Raw genomic sequence first — 13,295 nt, 5'->3', positions numbered from 1 at the left:
TGAAAATAGTAGTAGATTTGTTAATGATCTCTTGAGAGGGAATGCATTCAATACTCACGACTACACTAATTTGTGTGTGTTTTCGATATTATTCTTAGTAAAGTATATTTGAAATTAAAAGTAATTGCTTATCTTTTGTTTGCTAGAACAAAATCTTTCCCTGCCTGGAAATTTTTTGGGGGGGGGATTTTTGAGGCCAATATTGTTGGTGGGGGAAATTCCCCGCAGGATTTCGCACCCTGTAATTGCCACACTTTATTCGAGAGAGATGAAATTATTCATTTATGGAATTATTTACACATTTTCAGAAAGTAATGTGTCAGGTAAGGGTTTCAATTTTCTTAATGTTTAGTTTTGAATACATTCTTGCTTTAACTGTACAAGGTGTTTAGGAATGAGCAAATCATCTTGAGGTGAAATGTGTGCATGGTCATCAGGAAGGTGGGACCCCCCCCCCCCCCCGTTGTGATTATCAACTTAAATTTATATTTCACACATGTTCTTTCATTTAAGTAACAGCAATATATGATAATTTTTATAAGATTACAGTCCTTCAAGATGAACGACTGGTTTTATGGGATTTACTGTTTTTTTTTTTTTTGCCTGCCCCCTCGCTCCTGGAAAAATCAAAGCTGTGGCTGCATTATTACTGATGTAATATGGTGTTTGTTTTTTGAAACCTCTATGATGTGCATATGTTTTTCGTAAAATATTGCTCGCGCATGAAGATACATATGCAGAAAGTTCGTGAATGATTGTAAGAATCGCCTTTAGATGGTGTATGCTGAAATAAGTAAGTTCCCGTCCCTTTTTTTACGTGTAATTTTCAGGAAAAATCCTAATTTACGTTTAAATTTCTACACTTAGAAAATTACAATACTCTGTAAAGAAAAAGAAAAAAACTAGCGGAAACCTGAATTCCTAAATACATTTGTTTAAATTGTAAATGTTTTTATCTTCGAAAGTTTACTACGTTGGTAATAATTTTCAGCAGTCAGGCAGCTTAATTTAGTGTGTCCATATTTCGCCATGGAATTTTTCCAAATATAGACGTGTGTTGAGACGTAAAAATGGAAAACCGTCTACGCAAAGCGCGTTGCTTCCGGCGTTGCTATGGTAACCGCGGTAGTTCGGGGGACTTGCGTGTGGCGGCAGCATAATCTCTTGCTTTTTCCTGATTGGCCGGTCTCGTTTAAATTTCTCATTCCGGATTGGCTGTCTTGTAAGCCGGCTGCTGAAAAGTTTCTATTGTGGGTATAGGAACTTTCTTCTCTCTTTACATCCCCATTCTCTTTGGGAATCACCGCGCCTGAAAAGCAATGTTTCCTCCCCCTCTTTCCTTTCTCCTCCCTCCTCGCCAAGGGTTGCAAGGGAAGCGGGAGGAATGACGTCAGGGTGAGATTCCCTGTAGACATTCCACCGGCTGGAGAAAGGTTCCCGGACATTCGGCGGCAAACGATTGGAAGTATTCGCGCGCTGGAAGCAAGGAAATGTATGCATCGAAATTGGTTTGGAAGAAAATTGGGAAGAAATGTGTATATATATACATTTTTTTTTAAAAAAAAAAAAAGAAATACAGCCGGGTCATCTGCTATTACCTAGATGACCCAGAGTATACGCCGCTGATTTGTATATGTTTCTCTATTGTTGTTTTAAGTCTACTTGCTGCACAGACAGACTATTCGGTACTGGATCTATATTTTAAACTAGAATCCGAAGCAACGTGCCTCCACCGGGTGTTGAGCCCGGGACCCCTTGATTACAACATCCTGTTTAAGAACAGATATTAATGACATATAAGTTCTTAAATACGCGTATGTGTTAACATAACTTATGACAGCTGAATGAAAGGATAAGTTTTTCCTACATCCTGCCAATCACTGAAAGTTTAAGAACATTAGTAGAAATGTTACTTGAGGCATGCACAGTGGCAACGATTAGACGGGGGGGGGGGTAGAGGAACAGTTGCCCTCCCACTATGCTAAACCTTATCTCCCAAGGGAAACCCCCAGTTTTGACACCTTGCCCCATCAGTTTTGGAACTCAATCGCCGCCACTGAGTATGCATCGCATAAATATTTACAGTAATATCATATAATCTTATATTACGTTATTACAACACTTCGTATTCGGTAAATAAAAAAGAAAACATAATCAGGTAGGGGTGGGATTTGAACCTACGATGTTTCGATCTTGACGAAAACAGTAAAAAATGAAAAGTGTTGTCATCTAACCAACTACTCCAGGAGATTTCTAACGAAAACCTCAGTAAAGCACGTTGATCTCAGTTGAAGAAACCTTGTGCCGGAGTTTCGAACCATTTTTTGCCAATAACCAAGGAAAAGACACACTTTGGAGAATCGTTTGGTGTTGTGCAAGGTATCTTTCATAAAAATTTCGTATAAAATCATCATGAATTTGCCTCCTTGCATTCAAATGTGACGGCAATTCTTTCCAAGTGGATGAGAACTTGTTCAGTGTTTCAAAATGCACATAAATTTACCTCTTTTCAAATTCAGAGCGAGGAATCTTGAAATATTTTCAACATTCGTATTTCTACTTAACATTTTTTTGTCTACTCATGTATTTTATTAGTGCTTTAGGGTATCTTTACTTTATGGAATGTGAAAGAATGAAAAAAAAATTCACGAGCGTTTTCATTCAGGAAGAAGAAATGTTGCAAAGTTGGCTACTCTTAGTTGGCTCTGAAGCGCTATGCTGCCAAATTTACGAATTCCGGACTTTGAAATTTTTCAGGGCGGTCAAATAACATGTTGCGAAGTGTACAAGACAACTGAAGTGAGCTCTTTTATGCGCATCAGGTTTGGTAACACTACCAGGATGGCTGTATGAGGCAAGGAGAAAAGCATTATGCTTATGGGAGCATTATTTTATTCGTTCTCTCGGAAATATTAAACATCCAATGACGTAGAAAAGTACATGGACGGAAAAGGACACGTTGAACTATGGCATAGAAGTAGGAAAATCTAAACTCCCATTTCATTAGCCGTAACTTGAAGTTGATTTCCCATAAGGAATACATGGGGTTCTGTAAATACTTATCGGTCATATTTTTCAATCATCGTGCCTAACTTAATAATCACCTTAAAAAACCGTTTCCACTTGCAACATGGGAGAAATTCATACTCTGTTGTATAGTCAAGTTTTTTTTTTTTTTAGTAACAGTGCCCATTCCGATGATATTGAAATAAATGCACAACTGGTGAGAAATTGTCACTCTTCCCCTTAATACGTTGGTAGCGTAAACTTCATCGATTTGCCCTTCTCGAAACCTTCCTTAAATCAGTTCGTCGATTAACCACAACAAGAGAAAAAGAAATTTTCTTGTGCTTCATCCAGTTCTTACGGAAGATAACAGCAACAGCCCTTGAGGGCCAGGGCTTAGCCTGTCGGTTTCACTCCCACCTGCCGAGGGGGCAGATCATCCGACCAGTTTCGGAGTGACTTGTGGTCGGATACATGTAATTTTTAAACTCGTCAACCATATTCACTCTATTGATACCCGGATACTTTACTCTACTGCTCAAGTGGTCCCTATGCACATAAAGCTTGTTGTTTAATGCATACGAGCCCTGAAGTACGAACAGTGGAAGATTCACGGCTTAAAGTCTGCTTAAATTGATATGAGGCAGTATGCTTTTCGAATGTATAGATACAACACTGTTCAAGTTGATGCGAGTTTAGTTACATAATGTGCAAGCACCATTAGACTAGATAAATATAATTTGTTAGATGAACTCGCTGAAATAAAAACATTGTATATTATCATTTAGCCAGTTCGATGGATATACAATCAACCGAAGTAATAATGAACTAAATTTCCCTCTTGCCTTTTTAAAATTTAACTTAAAGAACAATGATTCACTGTTAAATCACTTCTGCACGCAGTATGGAAGAGAACGTTCATGGTGAGTGAGTGCAAGCTTGGAATTTAAAAACAGTATGGAATGTACTTAGCCTTCATCTCCATATCACGGTTGCTCGGACACCTTAACAACGTGTCTACCTGGAAGAAATACCACTTCCTTTCCCTGTGTCTGAATCAAAAAATGTGCTGCGTGAAGGGCTGCGAGGGTGTACAGAGGCTTCGTTATGACGTCAATGCGTAACTGATTTTATTTACCTCTGGTGGCAATAATAAACATGATTCCATCAAACTGCCACAAATGAAAGCGAGATAAACAAAATGGCTTCGCGCGCACTATGGCCCATACCAGTGGCGGCCGGTGCTGCAGCCTCCCCCAAACAAATTATATTTTATTGCCATTAGTGCAAAAATTAAATATTTATACTTCCGCTATCTTACTGCGTCCCGTTGCGCTGTGTGGAGCTTTCAAATTCACTTGGCGCACGACAAGAGGCAAACTGGTATATGAAACCGCTTCCCCCTCGGGGAATGCCAGTATTTCTCCATGTTAACTCTAACGTAAGCACTGCTTCCACTTCCCTCCCTGCAGTCTAATGTACGGTGGCGCTGCCAAGTGGTAGAAATCGAAAGCTCTCACACTATGATACGGCGACACCACGCATAAACATGCGATTACCTAGAGAAACAGTGGCCTGCCATGCAACGCGTCCTTTTCGCTTGTCAGTAAGTGCGTGATAGTTTAAGTTTTCGAATCGAGTCAAAGAGTTATTTGTTTTCTGGCAGTAAGTTATATAATCTGGTGTTCTGAATGGTAAATCGTACAAGCAAAAATGAATAATTCAGTACAGTATTTAAAGTCTGTTCGTTTTAGCTGTTTAACGCTACAATAAGTAGCATGAGCCGCCACTGGTTCATACTCCTCCCCAAACGATATATCTGGAAAGACTTCATACAATTTAAATGGTGAAAGTGTAGCGTAAAAACATGGACATGTCGCGAAAGACAGTAGATAAAGTACCCATGAAAATTATCCTTGTGCTGAGGATGATTTGTGAGAATTCTCTTAACTGGGGGAAGGCATCACCCAACGTTGCCCCATTTTTAGCACTGCTAAACCCACCGAGAAAAAACCTACTGCTAATCGAAGCAGTTCATGTGCTTTCACTGCTAATCAAAATAGTTATTTTTGCTCAAACAATACAATACTTTTTTTTTTAATTTGATTTGCTTTCTTTTACTACTCTTTTTGTGCCAATTTTGGCTAATTTGCGAAGATGGGGATGGGCGAGGACGTGATGAAATTGATGAATGGACATTCACAAACATCCATGCCAAAGCCGGGATTTGAACCCAGGACTCCTGGCGTCGTAGCGCGATGTGAAACAATACAATACAGCAATATCAATCAGGGTTGTTTAAGGTCCAGGAATCCATAATTTCTAAAAGGTTCCGTTGGGTTTGGTACAAGTTGCGTATTGTTTGATTGAAAAATGGTTCCTGGACCGAATTTAAATTCAGCTGGAGAAAAGGTTCCTCGGCCGAATTTGAAATACTTTAACCATAAAAAGGTTCATTACGGTCTAGAGCGCATTTATATTTGCTGATTTTCCCTTCCGGACGGGAATTGAATTTATTTTAAATTCCTAGACCATGGGATTTTTAAATACCCAGGAACCCATACATTATAATGGGTTATATTGGGTTCCGTAACAGGACCGGAACCTCTTTTCTCGCACAATTTGAATTCGGTCCAAGTTGCGTATTGTTTCATTTCAATACGGAACTTGGACTTTATTTAAACTGATCCGGAAGAAAGGTTCCTGGACCATATTTAAATTGATCCCGAAAAAAGTTCCTGGACCGAATTTAAATTGATCCTGAGAAAAGGTACTGGACCGAATTTAAATTCATCCGGAAAAAAGGTTCTGGACTCTTTAAGGAGATCTCATCGCATCATGACATGATGATTCTTCAAAATGCTCTCACAGAACTTGTTAAGTGGTGTCGTCAGTGGAATTTAGAACTAAACCCTCAGAAATGCTCTTTCCTTACTTATTCCCTAAAAAGAACAAAGTGCTGTCTACTTATTCTATTGAAAACAATCCAATCCAAAACGTCTCCACCCAAAAGGACCTAGGTATTATCATGGATGAAAAACTCACTTTTAATTATCATATTATAGCTACCACTAAAAAAGCCATGCGCCTTCTCGGTCTTCTATACAGATTTAGCGAAATTCAAAACCCATCATCTCTTGCTTTATTCTATAAATCTTTCATCTCGCCCATCCTTGAATACTGTTCCCCAATTTGGGCAATGGCCTCAAAAACCAATCTCACCAGAATAGATTCTGTTCTCAGTTTCTTTCTTGCAATTGTTCGCCATAGAATACCTTCCTTTCTACATTTATCCAAATCGGACACCATGGCTGCTCTGAATATTCACACTCCATCCTTTCGTCGTGATCTAGCTGACGTGAAATTTTTATACAAGATAAAAAATGACAAAATCAGAACAGATCTCCTAATCAGTGAATTCACACTTAGTTTACCCCAAAAGCAAACGCGCTATCTGCAACTTTTCCACAACCCAACCACTAGGCTATCCCTTCTCCTTGTTTTACAGGCTCCCAGAAATCTACAACAAACTTCCCCTGAATGTAGATATTTTCCTTCCAGAACGTAATTTTTGTATATTACTGACCAAGAACATATAAATCTATCCCATCTTGTTATTGTTTTTATCTTTTGTTATTTTTTGTTTCTACTTTATGTTGTTTCAGTGTAAAATAGCCAAATAAGACTGTATCTGAAACTCTGAGTAAATAAATAAATAAATAAATATTTAAATTCATCCGGAAAAAAGGTTCTTTAAGGTCCAGAACCCATTTACGCTTGCACATTTTCTCTCCTTGCTCGGAATTGAATTTATTTGAAGTTTCTGGAGCGTTATCAAGCCTGATATGAATTATAATTATATTTCAGGTATGGTAAAATGTGGGGATTGTACGAAGGTCGCCAACCAATGCTCTTCACCGTGGACGCTGACTTTATTAAAGATGTTACGGTGAAGCACTTCGACAGTTTCCACAGTCGCAGGATATTCAGTACGAAGCATCCCTCTGCGGAAATGCTGGACCTAGTCATTGGAGAAAAGTGGAAGGTTCTCCGTGCTGCTCAAACGCCCTCCTTCACCTCTGGAAAGCTGAAGCAGATGGCGACCATGATGGACAAATGTACAGAGAACCTCGCCAGAGATCTCCTGCAGGAAGTAAAAGACAAGCCTGTTCAGAACATAAGAGGGTGAGTTAAAACTATAGGACTCCTGGAAACTAGTTACTTAAAATGGGCATACTTTGGCCGTGCCCGAAAGATGCAAGACTGTATTTGAAGCGAGCATCCTCCGAGTATGGTCTTGCAGTGCGGTCTTGAAGCCGTGGACTGAAAGTGAAGGTCTTTGTAATTGCACTTCGACTGCAGCGTCAAATACAATCAGTAGATAAGATAAAACTGAGGACACGTTGTTTGGCCCGTATTTTAAACACTTGTTTTCCACCATAGAAATCACATAGCATTTTCAAATGTTATTATACATACATTTCCACACATTACAATAACTTCAACCAACAAGTTTGCTGGCTTATAACGTATATAACCTGTATTGCTGACTTTCTAGCTCCGTGATTTTAAACAAATGAACAACGTGCCAGAAGCTACGTGATCAAACCTGCAACGATCCGTGCTCCGAGCTGTGGTCTCGATGGTAGCCGGACAATTGCGATGAACACAGTTACAAGTGAAAGTGACAATTGTGATGACATTTTTAAGTCTTCTATCAAATTCAAGGGTGACTTAATAACCCGTAAAATACCTCTTACAAGAGAATTATGTGAAATATTGATGATATTTTCGAATAGAACACTGATTCCTCTCACACTTTGTCCAGGCTTGAGACTGACAAGGTTAGGTTGTTGTTACTCACTAACCTTCCCATACAATCTTTAGCTTTCTCCTGCAGACACATCCACGTAACATTGTCTTATTTACAGCAACTTGACGATAAGAGTGACCATCGTACAGTGCGGCAGGTTTTCCTTTCTCCGTTTGAATAACTTCCATAATTAAGTATGCTATCCGAATTACTACCAAGTGAAATGCACCAGAGCAAGTGTGGATCAGCAATGGCAGATTTTTAAAGCTTCACCCCTTAGCAATCTTCCGCTGCTAGACGAAGGGTGGGTGGGGTATTCCAGATATTTATGACACCTGCACACAAAACCTGTATACCGCAGGACAGATAAGCAGACGCCTAGATTCAACTTCCTGTGATTTCAGACTTGGGGGATAGGAATGAAGGGCTGTCAATTATGGTGCACCTGTGGTTTAGTCATCCTGATCGTCGCAATTGTCCTACCATTAATTTTAAAATTACTTTCACCGTCAAAATCATTAAAATTGTCCGTGATTTTTGCTTTCTCGCAATTGTCCTAGATTCGGTATGGATTGCTCGTGTACTTGGCGCTTTAAAACTGCACTAGGTGGCGTCACTTCCGTCAAGACTACACTTCAAGTCTGCTCTTTGTACCTTTCGGACACAGGCTTTGAAACCAAACAGAATAACTTGAGATACTTAATGTTAAACTTTCGGAAAGCCACACATCAGTGTAAAAAATTTTATATTAATTTATGTGCTTAAGTTCTAGCCTCATGAACGCCTTCATCATGATATTTCATTGCATCTTACAATGAAAAAAGTTGCACTAAAATTAATTCCGCTTAACGGAATCTCGTACTTAATTTGTTGTGTGTCTTGGAAAATCCATTACTGACAGGATCGTCATCAGTTGCAGAAAAAACCTGTTGGAGAAAGAGTTAATGTTTCCATTATACATTGGCGTATGCAGAGGGGGAGCTGATGGGGCTACAACGCCCTCCGAAATCTTGTGAAAATCATTATTTTCAGAAGTTTAGAACTCGGGCAAAATCAGTCTGGTATACGACTGTCATTTTTGGAGGTGGAAAGTTCTAAAATATCTTATTGTGTATGCAGCCTCCTACAAATTACAAAGCAGCTACATACTATCCGCATTTACAATTTCAGCACCTCCCGGGAAAAAAATCCTGCGTACGCCAGTGCTCTAATATGGTTGTTTTTGTATTGCAGTCGTTGAGGAATCTTTGTTCTATAATGTAAAGAGTATACAAAATTCTCCTCTATGAAAATTAATGTAATAAATTAATAACATTGTTATCGAAGAAACCATTGAATAACCAAGGGATTCCAATTTGTTTGTTGAGCGTCAAACAACTGTTTTTGAATCGTAAAAATTCAAAACAATTTTAACAATGTACACAGTTTTCTACAGAATGTCTTACATAACCAGTACAATGTATACAGTAGTGCAAGAGTCTTCTTTTATAGCAAGTTCGAGCTGAGACGATGAAAGTCCTAAAATGGATTAAAAGAAATGGACTTTCCCCGACTAAATCGGGACGTCTGGTAGCCTTGCATCATCAATGGTTATAAAGGGAACAGAATTTTAGGTGGAGCACCTTTCCAAAAATTTAGCTGTTTTCATACCGATAGTTTGAGATATGTATTTTAGGACATGAAATCAAGTATGAACACACTTTGTTGCACCTTTTTGCACCTTTTCATGAGATTAGCACATTTATCCCCTTTTTATAACCTCCTTGATGCTTCTATACTTTTTCCTTCTTTTTCTTTCATGTTTCTTTAAAAAATTGGACAGAAAAATAAATGATTTTCACTCTTCTTGAGCATCTACATAAAATCCTATAGTCTCATTTTGTAGAGCAGAACGAGAGGTATAAAATGGTGTAATATAATCATTGCAGTCCCAATAGTTCCCAGGATAATGTAGGAGAACCCGCGAGAGAAAACGCGAACTTCAACGAAACCTATCCGGCAGAACCACAGTTCTCTATGCGGTCCGCGCACATTACATATAGAAGGCGTAGAAAAGGAGAGCATTGAATAAAGGCATTTTATCAGCACATTTTTTTACACCTTTTTGGAAACATTTTCAGAACTTTTTTTTCCTTTTCCCGACAATAATTTTGCACCTTAAATTCCTTTCCCTATATAGAACTAAAATTACCAAATATTGCAGATCTTTGGATCCTGCCTCTCTCCAGAAACAATCCATTCATCATCTTCTTCTTCTTCTTGAGGAACTACAACTTCATGCATTGAATTTTTGGCCTTCTCAACAACATCTCTCCACTTTTTCCTATCCTGGATGCTCTTCGTCCGGTTGTTTACTTCAATGTCTTTGAAATCTTGAATTATTTCATCTTCCCATCGTTTCTTTGGCCTGCCTAAAGCTCGTGTTCCGATTGGTTTCCATTCGCAGATTTATTTCACTAATCTTTCATCAGACATTCTATTTATATGCCCAAACCACCTTAATCTTTGTGATTTAATTAAATTTACTATGTTTTCATTCCTTATTAATTTATTGAGTTCTTCGTTAGTTCGTATTCTCCAATTTCCATCGGGTTCTTTCAGAGGTCCATAATTCTTCTTAAGATTTTTCTTTCAAATATTAAGTTACTGCTTACAGTTCTTTCAACCTGTCTTTAAGCCTCATTTTTTTCTCCTACGTACACACTCTGAAATCATTTACACTTCACTTCGTAGATAATCCCTTCCTCTTCCTCTTCTCTGTTTTCCTTTTTCTTGTTCGCATTCTTCGCTATTCTTAAGATGCTTTGTCCTCCCTTCCTGTAAGTTTTAATGCTCGCTTTCCTAAGCACTTTGCATATGTTTTCTGTGGTCTTCCCCATACTCCTTATGCCAAACCACATCTCTTTTCCTTTCTCTTCATCTTTTTCTTTCTCGTGCTCTTCTCACCTGCCACTTATCTTCCTTCTTCTTCTGTTTATGTTCAGTCTATCTTCATTCTCGTAACCATTCTTTTCCAGCTGTTTCCATAGGCTATTTATTTTTTCTTTTCACATTCTGTCGTGCATATTTTCTTGATTCTGTCCTCCATATTCTTTATAAAATTTATTTTGGTCACCTCACTTACATCACTTCTCTTGTGACAGAATACCACTGCTGCACAGTTCATCTGATGCCAATTTCTTGTCCTCTCTTCCTTCTTATCAATATATCTAGGTAGCTTATCTTGTCTTCCTTTTATATTTTTTTCCACCTGGTGGAACACCTGGAAAGGAATGTTCCAGATAAACAACTTTCTAATATTCTTGTGTCTGGAGGGAAGTGATTTTTGTGTATATATATCTTCCTGTTTTGTACCTTATTTCATTTGTATTTGGTGCAGAGTCTGAAGAAGACATTGCTAGAAGGTTTAAACGTAACGTCTAGTTTATGTTTTAAAATAAAATAAACTCTGCCTTGGTCAGCATATTGGATATTTGTTATCATGGACACATGGCTTAATGGTGTTATCACTTGACTCTTGCTTTATTGTTGGTTAAGGTTAACATAATTAGTCTAATTAGCTTAGATGGAACTTCATATAATTTTAAATCATCTATTACTTTGTTCCTGTGCACTGAGTCAAATGCATGAGCAAAATCTATAAACAAGTTGTAGAGTCCAATATTATATTCATACCATTTTTAAAAAATCTGTCTTACTATGACTATATTTTCTATAGTTGATCGGTTGGCTCGGAATCCCATTTGATATTCGTGAAATTGTATTCAGTGCTTTCCATTAGCCTTCTATTTAGTATTATAGCCAGTATTTTATATGCAATGTTTAAGAGTGTAATTGGCTTGTAATTATCATAATCTCCCTTTTTGAAAATTCGACACACTATACCTTTATTCGATAGAGTTGGTAACTTTTCGTCATTCCATACACTTAATATCAACTTGTGCAACTTCTGTTTCAATGTTCTCCCTCCATTTTTAATTAATTCTGGAGGGATGTTGTCTGACCCTGCAGCTTTATTTGTTTTTAGATTTTGTATTATGTGGCTTATTTCATTCCACGACGGGGGATGTAGTTCTTGTTGATTAATGTCGTTCTGTTCTATTGGTGTCTGCATACTTGTTGTTACATTATTATTAAGAATCTTTCTAAAGTATTCTTTTCATCTATTTAGGACTAGTGTTTTTTCAGAGATGATGTTACCTTCTATATCTTTACACATCATTCGCGATACTGTTTGCTGTTGTTTAAAGGATTGCACCTCTTTGAAAAAATTTCTTGTTTCATTCTACTTATAATTCACTCACTTTTGTATTTTATCATTCAACCATCTCTTTTTCTTATCTCTACACATTTTATTAGCTTCTTTCCTTTTTATATTATATATTTCTTGGCTGGCTTGGGTCTTTACTTGCATTGCTCTCTTTCTTGCTTTGTTCTTTTCTTGAATAATCCTTCTGCAATCTCCATCCCACCATTCATTTTTTTGATTTTTCTTTCCTTTTGTATAACTTTTGTAGCTGCTTCGTTTATCGCAGTTTGTATGTTACCCCATTCTTCATTAACATATTTACTTTCCTGGATATTTTTCAATTTTTCATGTAATACTGCTTGATATTGCTTCAATTTTTTTAGGGGGTTTTGCAGGTTTAATTTATCCCATTTACTATTTTGCGAAGATTTTATCTTATACATGGCAGGGATAGTCTGTTTTAGGATTACTCGCACCAATATCTGGTCAGAGTTAATATTTGGACTTCTTAAAGATCTTACGTCATTTATCAGATGTTTTTGTTGCTGTTAATCAACACATGTTCTATCTGATTAATAGTTCTCTGGTCAGTTGATATCCACGTTCCTTTATGTATTCGTTTAAGCTAGAACTGGGTGCTTATAACTATCAGGTTATTTGCAGCGGCAAATTCACACAATATTTCTCCATTCTTACTTGTTACATTATGTAATGTGTGCTTACCTGATATTTTACTATATATTTGTTCTTTTCCAGGCTTTGCATTAAAGTCACCTAATATAATTATTACATCACTTTTTGGAACATTGTCTACCAGATTTTGAATATTTTCATAGAAGATTTATTTTATTTCCTCTTCTTTATCTTCAGTTGGTGGTTATGTGTAGATTAGGTTTATATTTTTATACTTGCCCTTAATTGTCAGTTTACATAATCTTTCGTTGTTAGGTATAAATCTAATTATGTGGTTTTGGATTGTTTTTTGTACAATGAAACCTGTACCAGCCTGTCCTCTTTTATTGTTTGTACCACTATAGAATACTGTGTAGTCCCTTTTATTTATTATACCATTTCCACTCAATCTAGTTTCTTGCAAGTAAATTATGTCAATTTGTGTTTTCTTTATTTGCTCAGACAATTCTTGCATCTTTTCTGGCTTCAGGAGTGTCATTACATTCCAAGTTCCTATGTGTAACATATTCTGAGTCCTTTTCATATGCTTTTTTC

The 13,295-nt window shown here is 37.4% G+C and overlaps 1 protein-coding gene across 2 annotated transcripts in view; it reads left to right on the top strand.

The window, feature by feature from the left end:
• LOC146001734 (cytochrome P450 3A24-like) overlaps positions 1-13,295 on the top strand; it is a 46,428-nt gene that overhangs the window by 16,864 nt on the left and 16,269 nt on the right. Inside the window, exons 1-2 of one of the 2 annotated variants that reach the window (XM_083139431.1) lie at positions 4,530-4,612; positions 6,874-7,191. In XM_083139431.1, coding sequence (XP_082995557.1) covers positions 4,587-4,612; positions 6,874-7,191 — 344 coding nt within the window. In that variant the 5' untranslated portion in view covers positions 4,530-4,586. Of the gene's footprint in view, positions 1-4,529; positions 4,613-6,873; positions 7,192-13,295 lie in introns of those variants that run through there. The other variant, XM_083139430.1, reaches the window with a different exon arrangement.

Source organism: Lepisma saccharinum, chromosome 17 (assembly GCF_977018435.1).
Source record: "Lepisma saccharinum chromosome 17, izLepSacc3.1, whole genome shotgun sequence".
Classification (NCBI taxonomy): Eukaryota; Metazoa; Arthropoda; class Insecta; order Zygentoma; family Lepismatidae; genus Lepisma; species Lepisma saccharinum.
The sequence above is the reverse complement of the archived record's forward strand: the minus strand, read 5'-3'. Positions and strand labels throughout refer to the sequence as shown.